At 42.8% G+C, this 15,623-nt stretch overlaps 4 protein-coding genes across 15 annotated transcripts; all 4 read right to left on the bottom strand.

Moving 5' to 3' along the window:
- Window positions 1–298: 298 nt before the first annotated feature.
- Sodq (Sodesque) lies at window positions 299–1,651 on the bottom strand. 2 transcript variants are annotated; one of them, NM_143183.2, is made up of 3 exons: window positions 1,333–1,651; window positions 770–994; window positions 299–705 (listed from the first exon to the last, which is right to left on the bottom strand). In NM_143183.2, the coding sequence occupies exons 1-3, from the start codon at window positions 1,591–1,593 to the stop codon at window positions 379–381; spliced, it is 813 nt and encodes a 270-aa protein (NP_651440.1). In that variant the 5' UTR covers window positions 1,594–1,651; the 3' UTR covers window positions 299–378. The 2 variants fall into 2 exon arrangements, with proteins under 2 accessions (NP_651440.1, NP_001247306.1); NM_001260377.1 differs by having other exon boundaries at window positions 770–991.
- Window positions 1,652–2,446: 795 nt separating this feature from the next.
- On the bottom strand, window positions 2,447–3,978 carry CG5913 (uncharacterized protein). The gene has a single exon (NM_143182.4). It carries the CDS (start codon window positions 3,901–3,903, stop codon window positions 2,539–2,541), a length of 1,365 nt encoding a protein of 454 aa, NP_651439.2. The 5' UTR covers window positions 3,904–3,978; the 3' UTR covers window positions 2,447–2,538.
- Window positions 3,979–4,202: 224 nt separating this feature from the next.
- On the bottom strand, window positions 4,203–8,931 carry Lnk. 6 transcript variants are annotated; one of them, NM_170247.2, is made up of 4 exons: window positions 8,408–8,931; window positions 7,195–7,818; window positions 5,439–6,755; window positions 4,203–5,024 (listed from the first exon to the last, which is right to left on the bottom strand). In NM_170247.2, the coding sequence occupies exons 2-4, from the start codon at window positions 7,693–7,695 to the stop codon at window positions 4,671–4,673; spliced, it is 2,172 nt and encodes a 723-aa protein (NP_733126.1). In that variant the 5' UTR covers window positions 7,696–7,818; window positions 8,408–8,931; the 3' UTR covers window positions 4,203–4,670. The 6 variants fall into 6 exon arrangements, with proteins under 6 accessions (NP_733126.1, NP_001287537.1, NP_001287536.1 ...); NM_001300608.1 differs by having other exon boundaries at window positions 5,406–6,770; window positions 8,582–8,931; NM_001300607.1 differs by having other exon boundaries at window positions 5,439–6,770; window positions 8,582–8,931.
- Window positions 8,932–9,242: 311 nt separating this feature from the next.
- Window positions 9,243–15,489, bottom strand: SppL (Signal peptide peptidase-like). Of its 6 annotated transcripts, none has more exons than NM_001170269.2 (8): window positions 15,198–15,489; window positions 12,154–12,354; window positions 11,644–12,091; window positions 11,453–11,593; window positions 10,975–11,166; window positions 10,454–10,907; window positions 10,242–10,362; window positions 9,243–10,175 (listed from the first exon to the last, which is right to left on the bottom strand). In NM_001170269.2, exons 3-8 carry the CDS (start codon window positions 11,933–11,935, stop codon window positions 10,107–10,109), a joined length of 1,269 nt encoding a protein of 422 aa, NP_001163740.1. In that variant the 5' UTR covers window positions 11,936–12,091; window positions 12,154–12,354; window positions 15,198–15,489; the 3' UTR covers window positions 9,243–10,106. The 6 variants fall into 6 exon arrangements, with proteins under 6 accessions (NP_001163740.1, NP_651437.1, NP_001287535.1 ...); NM_001300606.1 differs by lacking the exon at window positions 12,154–12,354 and adding an exon at window positions 13,218–13,371 and having other exon boundaries at window positions 9,402–10,175; window positions 11,453–11,578; NM_170244.2 differs by having other exon boundaries at window positions 9,909–10,175; window positions 11,453–11,578.
- Between the last annotated feature and the right edge of the window lie 134 nt (window positions 15,490–15,623).

Genomic DNA, 15,623 nt, shown 5'->3' with positions numbered 1-15,623 from the left:
TGCGCATGCGCCGCACGTAATGGCCATTAAAGCTGAGCTGAATTCGATAAGCTCGAAAATAATATTGAGCGATCAAGTTGAAATAACCCAACAGTTTGGCCACTTATAAGACTCTGGCTGTAATTTAAATAAATATTATAATACCATAAATATATTTCGAATTGATGAAAAATAGGCCACTGATGCTTTTCATAACAACTATGCCGAAAAATATGATTTGAAAGCACTATATATATGTTTGAGCTCGCAATGAAGCATACAGATTTAAGTGAACATAACATAGTAAAACAAGATGATTGGACACTGATCACTGACTCTGATCAAAGCCTCAATTGAGTAACTACAAATTATTTATTAAAGGAATGATATAATTACAAGTTAAATCTCTGGATTTTCCATTGCAGGTGGTGCTGGTGCAGCTGTTGCCATACCTGATGAACTGGCGGCTGTGCTCATAATACTTATAACCCCACAGGCGATGGCAGGACCCAGTGAATTCTCCTCGTTCTGATAGGCCAGGGGATTTGGCATGGCTTGCAGGGAGGAGGAAAATACCTCTGCATTTAGGGCAGTATTCAGATCGATTGCTTTGCTGTGTATCACTATGGAACGCCCAACGATCCCATTGATGCCAAACAATTGCAGGTAAATGCTCTGAAAGACCGCCGAGATGCTGCCATCATCCTTGGTGTCCACATTACCGAGCTGTACAACTCCAAAGGCTTAATTAAATCACATAAAATTTAAAATCATTTCCACTGGATCTTACAAAGTTATTGGGAAACTGTCCACCGGTGGACTTGCAACCATCGCTGAGATCGCCAAAGGTGTGAATATGCAGGGCATGTTTACCGGGTGGCAATCCAGTCACATTGATCGTCACCCTAATGTCCGAGTTGTAGGGCAGCTGCACAAAGGATATCATTCCGGCCACGCCCGCTCCTTCGCCATCGCCCATCAGTTTTGCACCCGCCTGCCATTGAGGCACCAACTGCTGGAAAATATAAATCAAATATAATAAATATTATAGTATAAAAATCAAGATCAAACTGCTTAAACAATTCAAATGTTGGGGTAAAAAGTGTATGGCTTGCAAAAAAGAGAATAGTTATATGCAATTAGCATTTCACATCATTATAAAATTAAATGGCAGTTGCAAAAAATGTGCGAGTGGGGGAAATACACATTCTTTCATTGAAATTGAATCTGCACAATATAATGTAATTCTATGGCTGGAGCACAAAAGAAATCTAAACGCTTAGTTAAATGACTGTGTAATTTACAAATTATGACGGGGTCATAAAGTTTAATTTGAAAACCATAAATACTCACATAGGTGTATCCCAAATACGACGGCTGAGGAGGCAGCAGAGGTCCCAAAAGGCCAGCGGCTCCTGGAATGCCGACAGGACCACCCAGCGGAACCGTCAGGCGCTCATAGCGCTTCACTTTGGTGCCGGAAACGACTTTAATGCCATCATCGAAGCGGGTCATATTCACCGGACGCAGTCGATCCAACAGATTTTGTGCACTGCCAGGCGCAAAAATGCCGCCATAACCAATTACCAACGCCAATATCAGTTTAATGAGCATTCTAAACTGGTTAAGTTAGGACTCGAATGTGAGAAACTTGCGACCTCACCGTTCTGGGGCTTCGGTTGAACTGATCCAAGCGCCCGACTCGGCTCATCCATGATGACTTCGACATGGTTTTCACGCCGATTGACCACGTTAATTGTCACCGGCCTGCGGATCGCAGTGGTGGCGATATATAGACAGATATATAGCCGGCACATTTGATGACTAGATTGGAAGCTAATGGCAATCGAGTGTCGCGTGTGTCTGGGTCTGATGCCTGGTTACCTGCCACATGGGCGTACTTCTTGCGGGGATTGAGGGCAAGATCACAATCCCATTATTGAGACGTTCAGAAGCGGTTGACAGTTCAATAATATCGAAGCATAGGTAAGCTATTATAATTATATTACCACAAATTGGAACAAAGTACTGATGAATTTATAATATAGTATATATGCGTTGACGGTCTATAACTAAAGTTTAACTAGATCATCGTTAAAGTGTATATCTAGTATGCAATATTTTGTAACAAAGCGTTGACAGTAATGTACTCTATTGAATATTTAATTTTTAAATTAAACAAATGGTAATACCAAATATACGTCACAAACTATATAATATAATGCTGTAATAATAATTCATTAGACTTAGTCCGTTGCCCTCATTATCTATCTGATTAATTTGACTATAATGTGAACCTAAAATGGCTAATCACGAACACATTGAAAGTGAAACACCTAACCCAGATTCCCAAAAAGCGAAATCGACACGCGAGATTTGCTGGCAAATAGATGGCATATTTAGTTTATTTTATAAATACCTGCCCATTTGCAATAATTAACAAATTCGTTAAATTTCGCAATAAATTAAACTGGGGTATGCGTGCGATTAAAGACATGTAATGTTAGTAGTTTACAAGAGGATCAGTCGTTTATGGTCTACATTTTTGGGAATTAGGGATCATCGGTAGCCGCCACGGTATCCTCCGCGACCGCCTCCACCTCCTCTGCCTCGTCCTCCTCCATCACGTCCTCCTCCATCACGTCCTCCTCCATCACGTCCTCCACCATCACGGCCGCCTTGTGGATTCCAGCCTGTACCCTGCACACGGCCACTCCCGCTGATCCATTGCTGATCATTTCTATCGCTGCGGTCACGTTGTTCGTAACTTTGGTTTTGATGTTGCTGCTGCTGCTGCTGAGGCTGCTGCCAGTTGCCACCTCCACCTCCTCCTCCACCTCCTCTTCCTCCACCGAAGCCGCCACCGCCGCCGCCGCCCCTGCCTCCTCTGAAATTACCTCCTCCACCGCGTCCGCCACCTGGAGGACCACTAGCCCTTTGCTGCTGCCACGAGGGCATCTCTGGTGGCGGAGGAGCATGCTCATTGGCCCTGCCTCCGCGATCGGGTACCCGACCAATCACATGCTTTTGGATTTTGGAAGCCGTATTCTTTCTCACATTCGCTGAGCTTGTCTTCTCAATGATGGCCAGATCTGAGCGAGCTGCCAACAGGGCGACCAAGTCGGTTTGCTTTCCGCCCACTTTAAACTGATCCAGCTCCCTCATCTTGCGATTGAATCGATCCATGATCTCATTGGAGCGCTGACGCATAGACTCCGACCACTGAAAGCTTTGTACAGTGGCCTCCAGACGCGTGGACATCATCTGCCTGCGCAAATTGTACTCCGCCTCCAGTTCTCGGTGCAGGGTCTCCAACAATTGCCATTGTGCATCAGTCAAGGGCTTCTTAAGCTTCAACAGCGGTTCGCTGAGCACTTGGGGATTGGTTTTTTTAATGGCCTGCTCCAAGCGGGGAGTTATCTTCTCGAAAAGCATCTTGGTATTGATGTTCTTAGGCACTTCGCCCAGCTGAAGATCCTTGGCTAAGTTTTCGACAACCTGTTGGACATTCGTGTCCACCTTCGATCGTTTGCAGGGTGGACCCACGGGCTGGGCCTTCAGAACCATTTTGGTGGTCATCAGTTCGGATGTGAGGTACTCCAGCAGCTGCACCAGTGCCATACGGCTCTTGAATCGCTGCTCTATGGGTCCCTGCACCAGCTCGCGGTACGGGCAGCCAAGTTCCGTGAGTAGCAGAGACAGCTCGAAGGAAAAGTCTTTGTTAAGGGCTTTGCCCTGATTCACCCGCTCATCGGTTTTCCGCAAAATGTGCAATTCGTGGGCGAGCCAAAGAACCACCTCTTGCATGTCTGGACTTTCAATACCCGCGTCCAGGGCACGACTCAGATTTTCCTGCTTTTGGCAGTGCCCTTGGAAGGACAGCGCCTTCAGGGAATCCACCAAATACAGTTCCAGATCTTCCATATCCTTCGAGAGTTTCAGCTTTTCCTCGAATTGTCAACTTTTTGCCTCTCACCGGCGTGGCAATGTGACCATTGCTTTGTGGGTCGGAAATATCAAAAACTTTTCCAAAGCCAACCTGCCAACTTGTCAAAATAGCGCTGCGAGGTTAGCACGGGCACATACCATGCAAATATTTTGAAAAACATTTTTCGTTACCTTATTTCAAACGAATTTATATATAATATAAAGACTTGGTAAAAGTAATTAAAATAACCACTTTAAAACCCAAAGCCCAAATGAAAGAAGACCGACGTTGGTTTACTTTTACATAACTTCATTTATTGTAGTTTACCAATTTCAATATATATTTATGTATATATAATTTATATTTATAAGTATGGTATATATGTATGTATTTTTGTTTTGTAAAGCAGGAAGTTTTAGGATTCGCATGAGTCGCACCTTTGGTGCCCACAAAAATCGTACAATTTTCTTTTGCGTTTTTTTTTTTTTAGGTTCTTCTTTTCTATACATACAACATTGATGTACTTAAAATGAACACACACATTTAGCTATATAATGTATACATAATAATGTTCAGTTACTTCATGTCTTCCAAAAGAGGTACTAACTAAAATAGAAACAAGTGAATCAAGAAAGCAAAGAACGCACATTGATGCGAAAAAAAACACAATTTTCCTCTCCTTTAGGACAATGATTAAAATGGCACAAAAGTAAAGTTCCGCTGGTTAAGCCGCGAAATGCAGTTGATGATCGATCGCGCGGACTTAGGTGAAGCTGTACTGATTATCGACGGCCCGTCCGGTGCACTCGGCTCCTCCACTGGATCCCGATCCGCCTCCTGCTCCGCCGCTGTTGCTGCCGCCATCGCTGGGATGCCGGTTGCCGGAGGAACCCGCCTGATGGTGGGCAGCTGCCTGAAGGGAGGCGTTCGAAGCCCGCAGATGTGGCTGGTCCAGGAAATTCTGGGCCGGTGGCGGTGATCCGTGCACTGTTAGCGTTGTGGGATCCAAATGGAAATAGACTTGCTCCGGAAAATAGACGTGTGTTGGCTCCTGTGGCAGTTCGATTTCATTTGTCTTTAGGCGAACACTCAAATTCATGGTAATCACTTCGTTGCACTGTTGGAAGAGTATTTAAAATAAAGTTTAGTTAGTCTGGAGACTTTTTCGGGGCGGTCTGGGGTGTGTGGTGAAACATGAAGCATGCGACAATCAAATCAAACTAAACACGAACTAACTAAAATACAACATATTTACTTGAAACAAAGGGTTCCAAAATTCATTTATCCGGTTTTGAAATATGCAAGTTATAATTTAGAATTTTAGCTTCATTGATTGATTAAAGTTACTATTGGAATCAATCTTTGGATTTTTAAAACAAAATGTAAGTTAGTTACTAAGCTCTAGATTCATCAGTTCACAGTTCAAGCCCCATCCCAGTTGATATGAAATGATAACAACTTAATTGAAATCAAAGTAAAATAAAAAACCATCACTGACACTGAATTGACTCCAAAATTTTGGCTATCTCACATGTCTCGGCGACGGATGGCCACCGCCAGCAGCTCCCGATGCAGTTCCTCCCGCCGCATTCGATGCCGTCGATGAACCCTGACCATTATCGTAGCCATTGCCGTTCCCATTGCCATTCCCATTTGTCGAAAGATCGTTGAGTTGTCCTGAGTCATGATTTGCTGCCGTCGTCGGGTCATTCAGTCTGCTGTGTGAGTGCACCCATTCGGTAAGAGTCACATCCGAAGTGCCGCCCGATTCCAGTGGTATCGGGTTGTGGCGGAAGTGTTCGAGCATTTCCTGGATCGAGGGAAACCACAGGTGCTGCACCCGACACTGACCCTTCTCCGAAATGGTGAGCCGCAAATGCTTGGCTCGTCCTTGGAAGTTAAAGGTCAGAACGAACTCGCCGCGGCGCGTTTCGCTCTGTCGCACCAAAAAGTATCCATGTCCGGCTGCATCCGAATGGAGTACCATTCTGGCAGCTTCTGATCGCGTCAGTGTGCCGTGGAACCAGGGAAACACGCTCATCTCAGCCGTCAGATCCGCCACATCTGCATCATTTTCCGTGCCCTCGATGCCATCGAAGTTGCTTGAGGCGGACAGGCGCTGTTCACCTCGATGGGGTCTTACAGGTATGTCAGGTGGCCCGGAGGTCGGTGAGGTGCCCAATTCGTTGATGACATTTAGTTCGCTGGCAGAAGTGGCTCCTCCCTGGCCCAAAGCACTGTCTGCAGACAGCGATGAGGTGAGCGGAGCTCCACCTCCCACCAGATTGCCATTCGAGCCGCGCTGCTGCTGGTACTGCGGATTCTGAATCCCACCAATGGGATTGGGACTCGGAAGTGTCGGCGATGTTTGCATGGCGGACGCCATAACACCATCCGACTCGATCGTTGGCTGCTGAGTGGGTGGCGTTCGCATGCAGTACCGTATTGTGGCTAGCCAACTCCGCATCTCCTCCGCGCTCTCCGCCTCAATCACATACTCCATGTTGTTGTCTGCCTTGAGGACGAATGTGTTCAGCCTGTCCGGCATCTCAAGTGCCGTTGTTTCGCGAGCCTCCGAGATGAGGAAACAAAAGACTCCACTGCGCGGCTTAGTCGCCTTGTGCGGCGTGTAAAACTCTAGCATGTAGCCACCCACGGCCTTGACCAGTACAAGTCGACACTTCTCCCACTTTTGGGAGCCCGTCGGTTGATCCAGACTTTCCGGCGTCAGGTTGTTCACTGTGCCCTCCTTCCGGCACTCCACAACGATCTTGGCCAGCTTCGTCTTGCTCTGCTTGCCGCTGCCACCGCTGCCATCCAAGTCATCCGAGTTCTTGTGGAAGAAGGCCTGCAGCAAAGAGATCTTTGACAGTTAAAACAAGTGGTGACAATATAGCCGGAGTTTCCGACTATAAAACATCCTGGCACTGAAAAGCTTTTTAATCAATGTGAAATACTTCATGATCTGCAAAATTGAAAGAAAGACTTGCATAATTGACAGCATGTTCTGATAATCATGACGTATTCAACAAATCAAATAGAAGATAATAATACCACTTCAGTGAGGTCTAATCGGACTTATGGACAGAATGCAAAGAATGCTAAAGTGAATGCTTTTATCTGCATACTTTTAGTTCGTGATTCGTGACCTTCTTAATGGGTATTATCGGACAGAAAACAACAATCATGTCTAAAAAAAAAGTATAAGCATCAAGTGTGGCCTCGAAATAATCAAAAATCAATCTATTCAATGATTTCGAGAGGATTTGAGAAGAGCATCAACTCACCTTGCCCTTGCGCAGTCCTTTGAATGATAGTCGTCTTAATAGAGACTTTGAGAGCAGTTTTGGCACCTCGTGCTCCTCCTCGAAGTCCAGCGAGCCCGCACCTGATTTAAGAGTGCTCCTCCGCTTGAAGAACTCCGTGTCGTAGTGCGCCGAAAAGGATTCCACAAATTTCTGAGCAAAGCTGCGATGCTGGATGTTCCTCGCCTCCTCCGGCGGCAGATTGCCATTAATGTACGTGATGCACGCCTTGGCGAAATCCGAGGCAGCCACTCTGGCGTGTCGTTCGCAGAACTCCTCCCAACTGGTTCCACCGTATGCATACGAAGACACTCCCATGGCGTTGCCCGTGCCAATTGGTGCGGGTATCAGGTCACTTCCTGCTGCTGCTGCCGCTGCCGCCGATGAAGTTCCCAGGCTGTGATGACTGCTGGCCGACGTGGGCCCAATGTAACCGCCAGCGCTGAAGGCGCTCGTATTCGCTCCTGTGCTATTGCCACCCATTTGGCCAGGTGGTTGCCAGTTCCGCTGGTCCAGGTCCTCCTCCTGCTCCTGCTGCCGCTGCCTCTGCCGGTTCCGGTTCAGTTTGCCACACGAGTTACCCAGCTGGAGTCCGTTTCAAAAGCGCTGAAATGTTAGACAAACAATGCGATCGCGGTTTAGTCGAGTTACTTCGCAAAAACAGCGATCATTGCTGATCGCTTTGAAGAATACAAAAGCATTTATAGTTTAGTTGTTATATGTATTATATATTGGGCCGATGTGCAACGATCTATTTCTATTCTCTGACTCACAGGATTAAGGTTTTCAACGAGTTGGGGGAATTTTGGCAACTTTAATTCTAGAAAACTTGATAAGAATTAAGTGCTGACCAAAACAAAACAATAAAAAGTTAGCTTTGCTTGCTATTTAAACACAATATTGATTTTACAAGCCTGTTTATTGAGTTATTTAACAGCCTGACTTATTGATGGCGCAAAATGGTATATTTTCTTAAAACACGGGTATGCAATGTATATAATGATAAGCGCCCAGACTTAAGCACATATTTTTGTTCATAACAATGTACACTGAAGAATTTTGCATTTATGTAATGAATATTTACGCATGTTTGCACATTACATTAAGTAACACGCATTTTCAGTGCCACAATTAATCCTTTTTCTCGGCAATTAAAAGTAAACGAAAACAAACTTGCGGCGTAGCCCACACACACCCACTCACACAAATGCGAGGGCAGACACACACACCCACACAGCGGCGCGGTGGTGAAAAATTTCCCACAGGAATTTCCACGCCTACGTCACATCGCAATATGCGCGTGGAACACGCTTATAATATAATCAAAAATACTATTGAATTTGCCACTCGACACATGTAAATAACTCACTTTGCGGTTTAAGTATTATCTAAATGCTCGGCATCTTTTTTATGCTTTTATTTTTCTACACAAAGTGCATGATATCTCGCTCACACGCACACACACACAAACACACGCACATCCGCTCAAAATATTCTTTTGCGTTGTTTTGTTGTTGCGAGCAAAAGGAAGTGGCGAGTTAGTCAATAACTGAAGTGCACATACACTTGTTTGTTGTTAATTCGTAATCATTGGTTGCCAGTTCCGCTTGAGCTACCGTCTGGTTGCAATATTATTTATCACTGATTTGTTTGTGTTTTTTGCGATTTAAAACGAAAAAACCTCGACCGTGAAAATTAGAGCCGGACGAAAATCGATATGCATAGTATATATCTATCGATATTTGTTGTATCGATGTTCTTTCTGGAACGTAACCCCGCTAAATGGAGGTGTGTACTCGCTAACATGAATTTACCCGCTAAGTTGTGACCGCTCGCCACAGAAAACCCGATTACCGCAAGGTTGTAAACTTTGGTAAGCAAAATGGTGGGAAACTTAGGAATATTTTGGCGCCAACATTTAAATGTAAGGTTTCAAAAAAGATCTACCTACTACATTACAAAAAGCGTACATGCTTCCAATTTTTGTAAAAAACGCTTATAGGCAATGTTGTTTTAAATCTCACATTTTTATTGTTTCTATACGTTTCGAAATTGCATTTACTTAAAATTAATATGTAACTATCGTTTCCATATGCATACAGTATTTATTTATTTTTAGCTGCGTTAATAGTAAATAATTAAAATTCTTGAAACTTAATTTTGTGAAACACACGCAGTGCAACAGTTGTCGTCTAGCATTATTAATTGATTTATTGTTTGCAACGAACACATGCATTTTGGCAAAACATCATTATGGTTGTGAAGATGTGTGGGAAACATTGGGTGACAAAACGAAAAAATCGAAGGACGGAAATGAGCGTGTGAAACGGAAACGGATCTCGATTAAATGTGTATGAAGGCGAGCTTACTAACTATTATTTGTTGCATGGTGGTTTGTTATTATTACACATAACTTAAGTATTTACAGAACGTACTGCCCGGAACAGATTTCGAGTGGATGATGTATGATTGAAATTCGAATCTCAAACTGTCTTCTTGCTAGTCTTTTCGCTATGGTTTACAGAGTTATTAGTAATGCCTATTAGTTAGTAACTAATATTTCGCTTGACCTTTGTTCTACTCGCTAGTTATCTGCATGATTGGAGACATTAAAGCCAATTTGAATGAACTCTCGTATGAAGTATATATATATGTGAATATATAAAACCTTTCCGCTTAGGCTAAAAACTATAATTACTCGGTTTTTGCTTTTATTTCACTATGAAAACGAGGATCACCTAACTTAAAACGAAACTTAGTTAAGTTGAGTTAAAAAATACATACTCAATACGTTATTTAAGAGACAAACGTTAGTATTAGATCTTATGTGTGTGTGTTCTTCACATTGTATGCTGTTGGTTTTTTGTTTTTCTTTGCTTTTAGATAGAGTACACTCAGACTTCCAGTTGTTTTGATGGTTGTTGCGCGATAAACGGCTCGCTCCACATGCGCCGCAGGTCGCCCTGCAACAAGTAACAAAACATTACAGATATCGACCAAATTCGGAACTATTCGAGCATGGAGTATACCTTCAGATACGCCATCAGCAAGAGCGGCAATAACGTAAAGGGCACTAGATACAGCAGCGCCGGCTGGGCCGCCTTAAAGACCTCGGAGCTGACCGTCGCCGTTAGCAGGCCCAAGAAATAACTGCAATGTAATGGAAATTAGTATTTATATATATTTTTATAAGTAAGCAATTTTTCGTATACTCAAACATTCCATTTATTCAACAACTTACCCCAATAAGGAACAATGAAAGTATGTCAACCGGGAGCCAACTCCTCTGGGTGGTGACAATGTGGGATCCGATGTGACGCCCTGCGCCTTCTTGTACGCATCATACCGCAAGACGAAGCACAGCAACAGGCCCGGCATCACCACATCACCCAGGCCCAGCATAGAGAAGTGACCGGTATTGTGCAGGCTGGGAAAAACAAGCTTTCCGGGCAGATTCAGCTTTGGTGTGTCCCGCACAATGCCACCCAGATGCAACTTTCTGGCCACGATGCCCACGGGATTATCGGCGGGTCGCGTCGCCACCTTGACCATCACGTTGGTGCTGAAGATGTACGAGGAGAGGAATACCCAGAAGACGTCGTAGATGAGCAGGCCGGTCAACAGCAGCGTGGACACCTTCAAGCTGGGCAGACGCACAAACGCTATGAATGCCACACACAGGCCCATGCCCATTGCTATAAAAAAAAGGGGTAAAACTTTGTTACAGGAAACTCTTTCGTACTTTTTCACATCGTTTCTTACCATCCATTAGCAGCCAGTGGCCAGTGAGCACCCATATGCACACAATCGATACCGAAAGCGTAAAGCTGAAGAGCTCCGCGGCTGTGAAGCGACCGCAGAATCCGAAGGAGAATCGCTTTCCATCTGTGCATGGCCTGATGATGTACTGGCACATGGGCAGCAGCAGAAAGGCCAGCGCCACGGTGGCTATAACTGTGGAGAGAGATTTCAAATTATTGAATAAAGCAAAAAATTCGTCATGTTTTGAATAAGTATGCAAGCTGAATGGTTCTGATGGCTTTTATCGCTTTCGAGTTGAAAATTAAAAGAAGTATGAGTTTATCAGCGCATAAATTTATAATTAAAAAGCTTGAATGTGATTCGAAGAGTAGCTTGTGACTGCGTTACTGCATTGTGTGGATCCCTTTTATTAAATATTTTTGAAGGAAACCATAAGCAGATAAACGGGTAGAAATATATATAATTTAACCACACTTACTCGCTGTGCAGACGGCGAAGAGCAGCTGCATCGAGTCGAAGAAGAAGAACATGATGAGCAGTGAGATGGAAGCTCCGAGGGGCAAACAGAGGGCATGCATCGTGTCCAGAGTGGCGAATTTATCCGCTGTGAAATACAGATCTGAAACTTATAAAACATTCCTTATGCTTTTAGATCCATTTCACACATACTTGGTTCCTTCTCGACGGGCTCGCCGGTAAGAAGATTGGTCATCGATTCATTTCGCTTCTTCTGCTCCCGCTCGCGGGCCTCCTGCTCGATGTTTAAGGAGCGAAAGCTGCCGTAGACTATCAGCAGCATCGATATGAGGCAGGTAGAGACCCGAGACGAGTCCATTACGCTTGAGACCGTCCAGTGGAGTTCGCGGTATTCTCCACCGCCAGCTGCCGCTGCACCGCCTCCAAGTTGGCCGGCTCCAACAGTTTGAGCTCCCAGACCGCCACCGGCTCCACCGTGCGACATGCTCGCTCCGGTTCCTCCGGATGCGACTTCAATCTATATCGCAGATATAGTTTCAGATATCACTTGTAGTCGCCAGTCGGCTGGCTTCTTCGCTTATCGGTCGTCCTGCGCTGGATTTATCGCGTTCTTATGTCAGCTGCACCGCTTCAATCCAAACTGAAATGAAAAGTATTTTGGTTAGGCATATTGATTTAACGATAAGTATTTTGTTTGCCGACCTTATCGCACGTAACCCCGTATACTTTTTTACCTTCTTCAGGTTATTTGGACAACTGCGATTAGGCTATTCGGAGCACACACTCACTCCCAAGGTTTATTTTCCACGATGTCGCCTTAAGTCGAGCGCGGAAACCTTGGGGTCAACTTTCACGCGCCTCACGAATTAGGTAATGAAAGCAAATTAGAACGCCATACACACTCTAAAAAGTGAAGTACAATTTAGAATCGTCAGCAGCCCGAAATTCATTTTAAGCACCAGAAAGTACTTGATCTTAAGAAACTTGAGACATGCAGCAGGGCTATGTGCACATTTATTGTATCCACAAGATACATATCTTAAAATGAGAAATTTGTATACGCTTATAAATTGAACATCATTTAAACTAATGGATAGAAAACTAATAAATGTTTATATATGACATTCATAAACTGCAAATGTCATTCCTGCATTTTTAATTTGTTTATTATAGCTTTTTTTTTTTAAATATTAATGAATATATCACACTCCTGTAACTGACCCCCTATTTCAAGGCAATAAACTATGTAATGAAAATAAAACTCAGAAACTGCGGAAAACGCAATGTTGTTTTTGGAAGAATGTTTACCTTTACACTTTTAAAAATAGCGGTAAAAACGCGTCCAGACATATCATATAAACATACACATGTATGGACTCTGTCTATATATAGAAATTATATTTTATTTCCCCATTTCTTATTTAAAGCTACAAATGCACCTTTCCTTTCTAGACATTGAGTGAAGAAACAGAGAAAAATATTATACCACATCATTTTGAAAGTTAATTTTATTAAAATAATTATCAAAAACGTTCATCATAAATTTCCATATTTCACAAATAGATATCTCTAAAACAATAAGAAACGTTTTTTTTTAAATTGAACACGTTTTGTTTTCTGTGTAGGGAAATTATAATAACAACAACCGGTGTGAGAAAATAACAGATTGTCCGCATGGGATTTACAGGCAGCAATAACAACAATTAACAGACAAGAAGAAGGCCGTAAAAAGCAGTTAAAATTGGAATAAATTATAAAAGCGTTACCCAGTTTTCCACGATGCCAGTTTTCCATTGTTATTGCCACCAATTCTATAGTATTTTCACACACACAACGCACTCATACACCCACGCAGGGTTGTTGCACTTGGCAAATGGAAATGTAAAGGCGCTGTTATTAGAGCGGCGCTCTGCTAACTCGCTAATGACAATAGGGAGACAGAGCGGGATAGTTGCGAATGACAATAAGAGAGACAAAGCGGGACAGTTGGCAACTTCCTTGGTCGGTGTTGTTGTTGCTTCAATCATGTCGCTTTTGTTGCTATTGTTGCATGTTGCCAAGTGCCGTTGCTCGCACTAATTTATGTTGACTGTTGGCAAATGTAGGTGCATGTGTATTGGTGTCTCTTTTCATGTTTGTGTGCGGAATGTAAATGATTGAAATTCGTACATATGTACATATGTATGTAATAATGTATAAATGAAGCGATGGCCAAATTTATAGGGATTCTTTAAAGCTCCGAAATCAAGAAATATACAAAATGTCACGTATTTTTACAGGTTAATTAAAACTTGTTTGAGCCCAAATAACCCACATTTCTTCTCATTTTATATTTGAAAACAGGTTTAATCCATTTTAACTACGCTTTGCTTAGTGCTTTAAATAATCCTGATATAGAATTCAATATTCATGTCTTTCAAAAATTGAGTTTAAAAGTTTCTGTTAATTAATTAACAATTGTTACACAACTGTATCTGTGTCTGTACATTTCATTTTGCATTTGAATTAGTGTTGTTCATTTAATTTTTCTCGTCTCCCACAGTTTCTATCTCCCTCTTTCACCTCCTAGATGCAACAAATTAAGTTTCCCACACATTGCAATTTCAAGAGGGCGACAAAATGGAGAGGGGAGATGGAAAACTGTTAACGAGCGCTAATTAAAATGAAATTATGTGGCGGGTGTAAAGTTACAGTATCCAAAGTTGACACAATTTTCACAGTTTAAAGCGGTTATCGAAAATGAGCTACATAATTAGCCAAAATCATTGAGAAAACGCCGCTCGCATCACTCACGCATAAACTTACATATGCGCACACACACACGCAAACACTTTCTAATTTGAAACGCCCCAAAGTGGGGAACAAAAACAAAATAAAAGAAGTACCAAGCAATTGGCTTCGCTGTAACTGCCCACGACGAATGTGAAAGTGAAATTGGCGAAGATACAGCATTCGCAGTGGCCAAGGGGCGAGGGGTATACCTCTAACATAGAAGAGAGTGGACTTTAAACATAAATATTTACCGCTACCTTCTACACAGTAGTTTATTTCGTGAGAAAGAAACACAATATAAGGGTAGCTTTTAGAAAAGCTGTACTTTTTTCTATTAAAACTTTTCAAAATATTAAATGAAACCGTATATATTATTATTCACATTTTTATTAGGATTTCTAGCAAGCTACTACATATTACTAATCCAATCTTGCTTGTAAACGTTTGCTAATATAATTATATTTACGTTGAAAACAGTGAAATGCGCTACATTAGCACCGCCGACGGGGGAACCAATTAAGTTTTTAAGTGCACTGAACGCGGAAAGCATAAAAACAAGTGCGTAAAGTGGGCGCAACGTTTTTCGTTTATTATGCAAAAAGAGGGGGGGGGAGGTAGGGGCTTTACTTTGGCAAAGACTGGCTTGCAGCGCTTGAGAAATTTTCAGTACGACTAAAGCTTAGGCTGCGCTTTAAGGTTTTTTCCTCGTTTTTCCATTTCGTGTTTGGTTACACTCCACTTCGTTCCACTTCATTCCATTTCCATTCCACAAAACTCCAACTTCGCTCCACTGCGTAACAAAATTACAAGACACACTCACACAAACTTGCAACAAGCCGACAACAACAACAACAGCAATAAGGGAAGGGGGGAAATTGTCATGTTTCTGATTTCAATGCAATCGAAATATATATTGAAAAACGTATGTGGTGCACTCGATACTCCCCAAAAAAGTTGGGGGACTTTTCGCTTACTTTGCCTTCACATTCACATTCGCGTTTGGCTGTATTTTCCTTGGTTTTTGTTTTTCCCTTTGCACCGATGTTCGTTTTCGCGATAAAAAGGTGTCTGCTACATTTTCACGCGCCTTTCATTTGCCTGCGAGCCGCTTTTCATGCATATTTCCACGATCTTCGGCGGTCGCTGCACTTAAACGTTAGACAGCCATTTTGCATTTGTTTCTATTAGTAACTATTGCGGAGGAGAAACAACAACGAATTAAACATTTCACGCTTTAGGCCATTTTCGCCTGCGCGAACAGTGTGACCGTTTCGCAGAAGAATGAACAAAGCATGAACTATTAAGGTCACATTTCAAACTGTTTACATTTACAGATTTAAATATTTTGGGAAAATCATAGCCAAAGTAAATCAAAAACCTGGAATATCCTAATTTTCAAT

Source organism: Drosophila melanogaster, chromosome 3R (assembly GCF_000001215.4).
Source record: "Drosophila melanogaster chromosome 3R".
Lineage (NCBI taxonomy): Eukaryota > Metazoa > Arthropoda > Insecta > Diptera > Drosophilidae > Drosophila > Drosophila melanogaster.
This window is presented reverse-complemented; position numbering and strand designations above follow the sequence as displayed.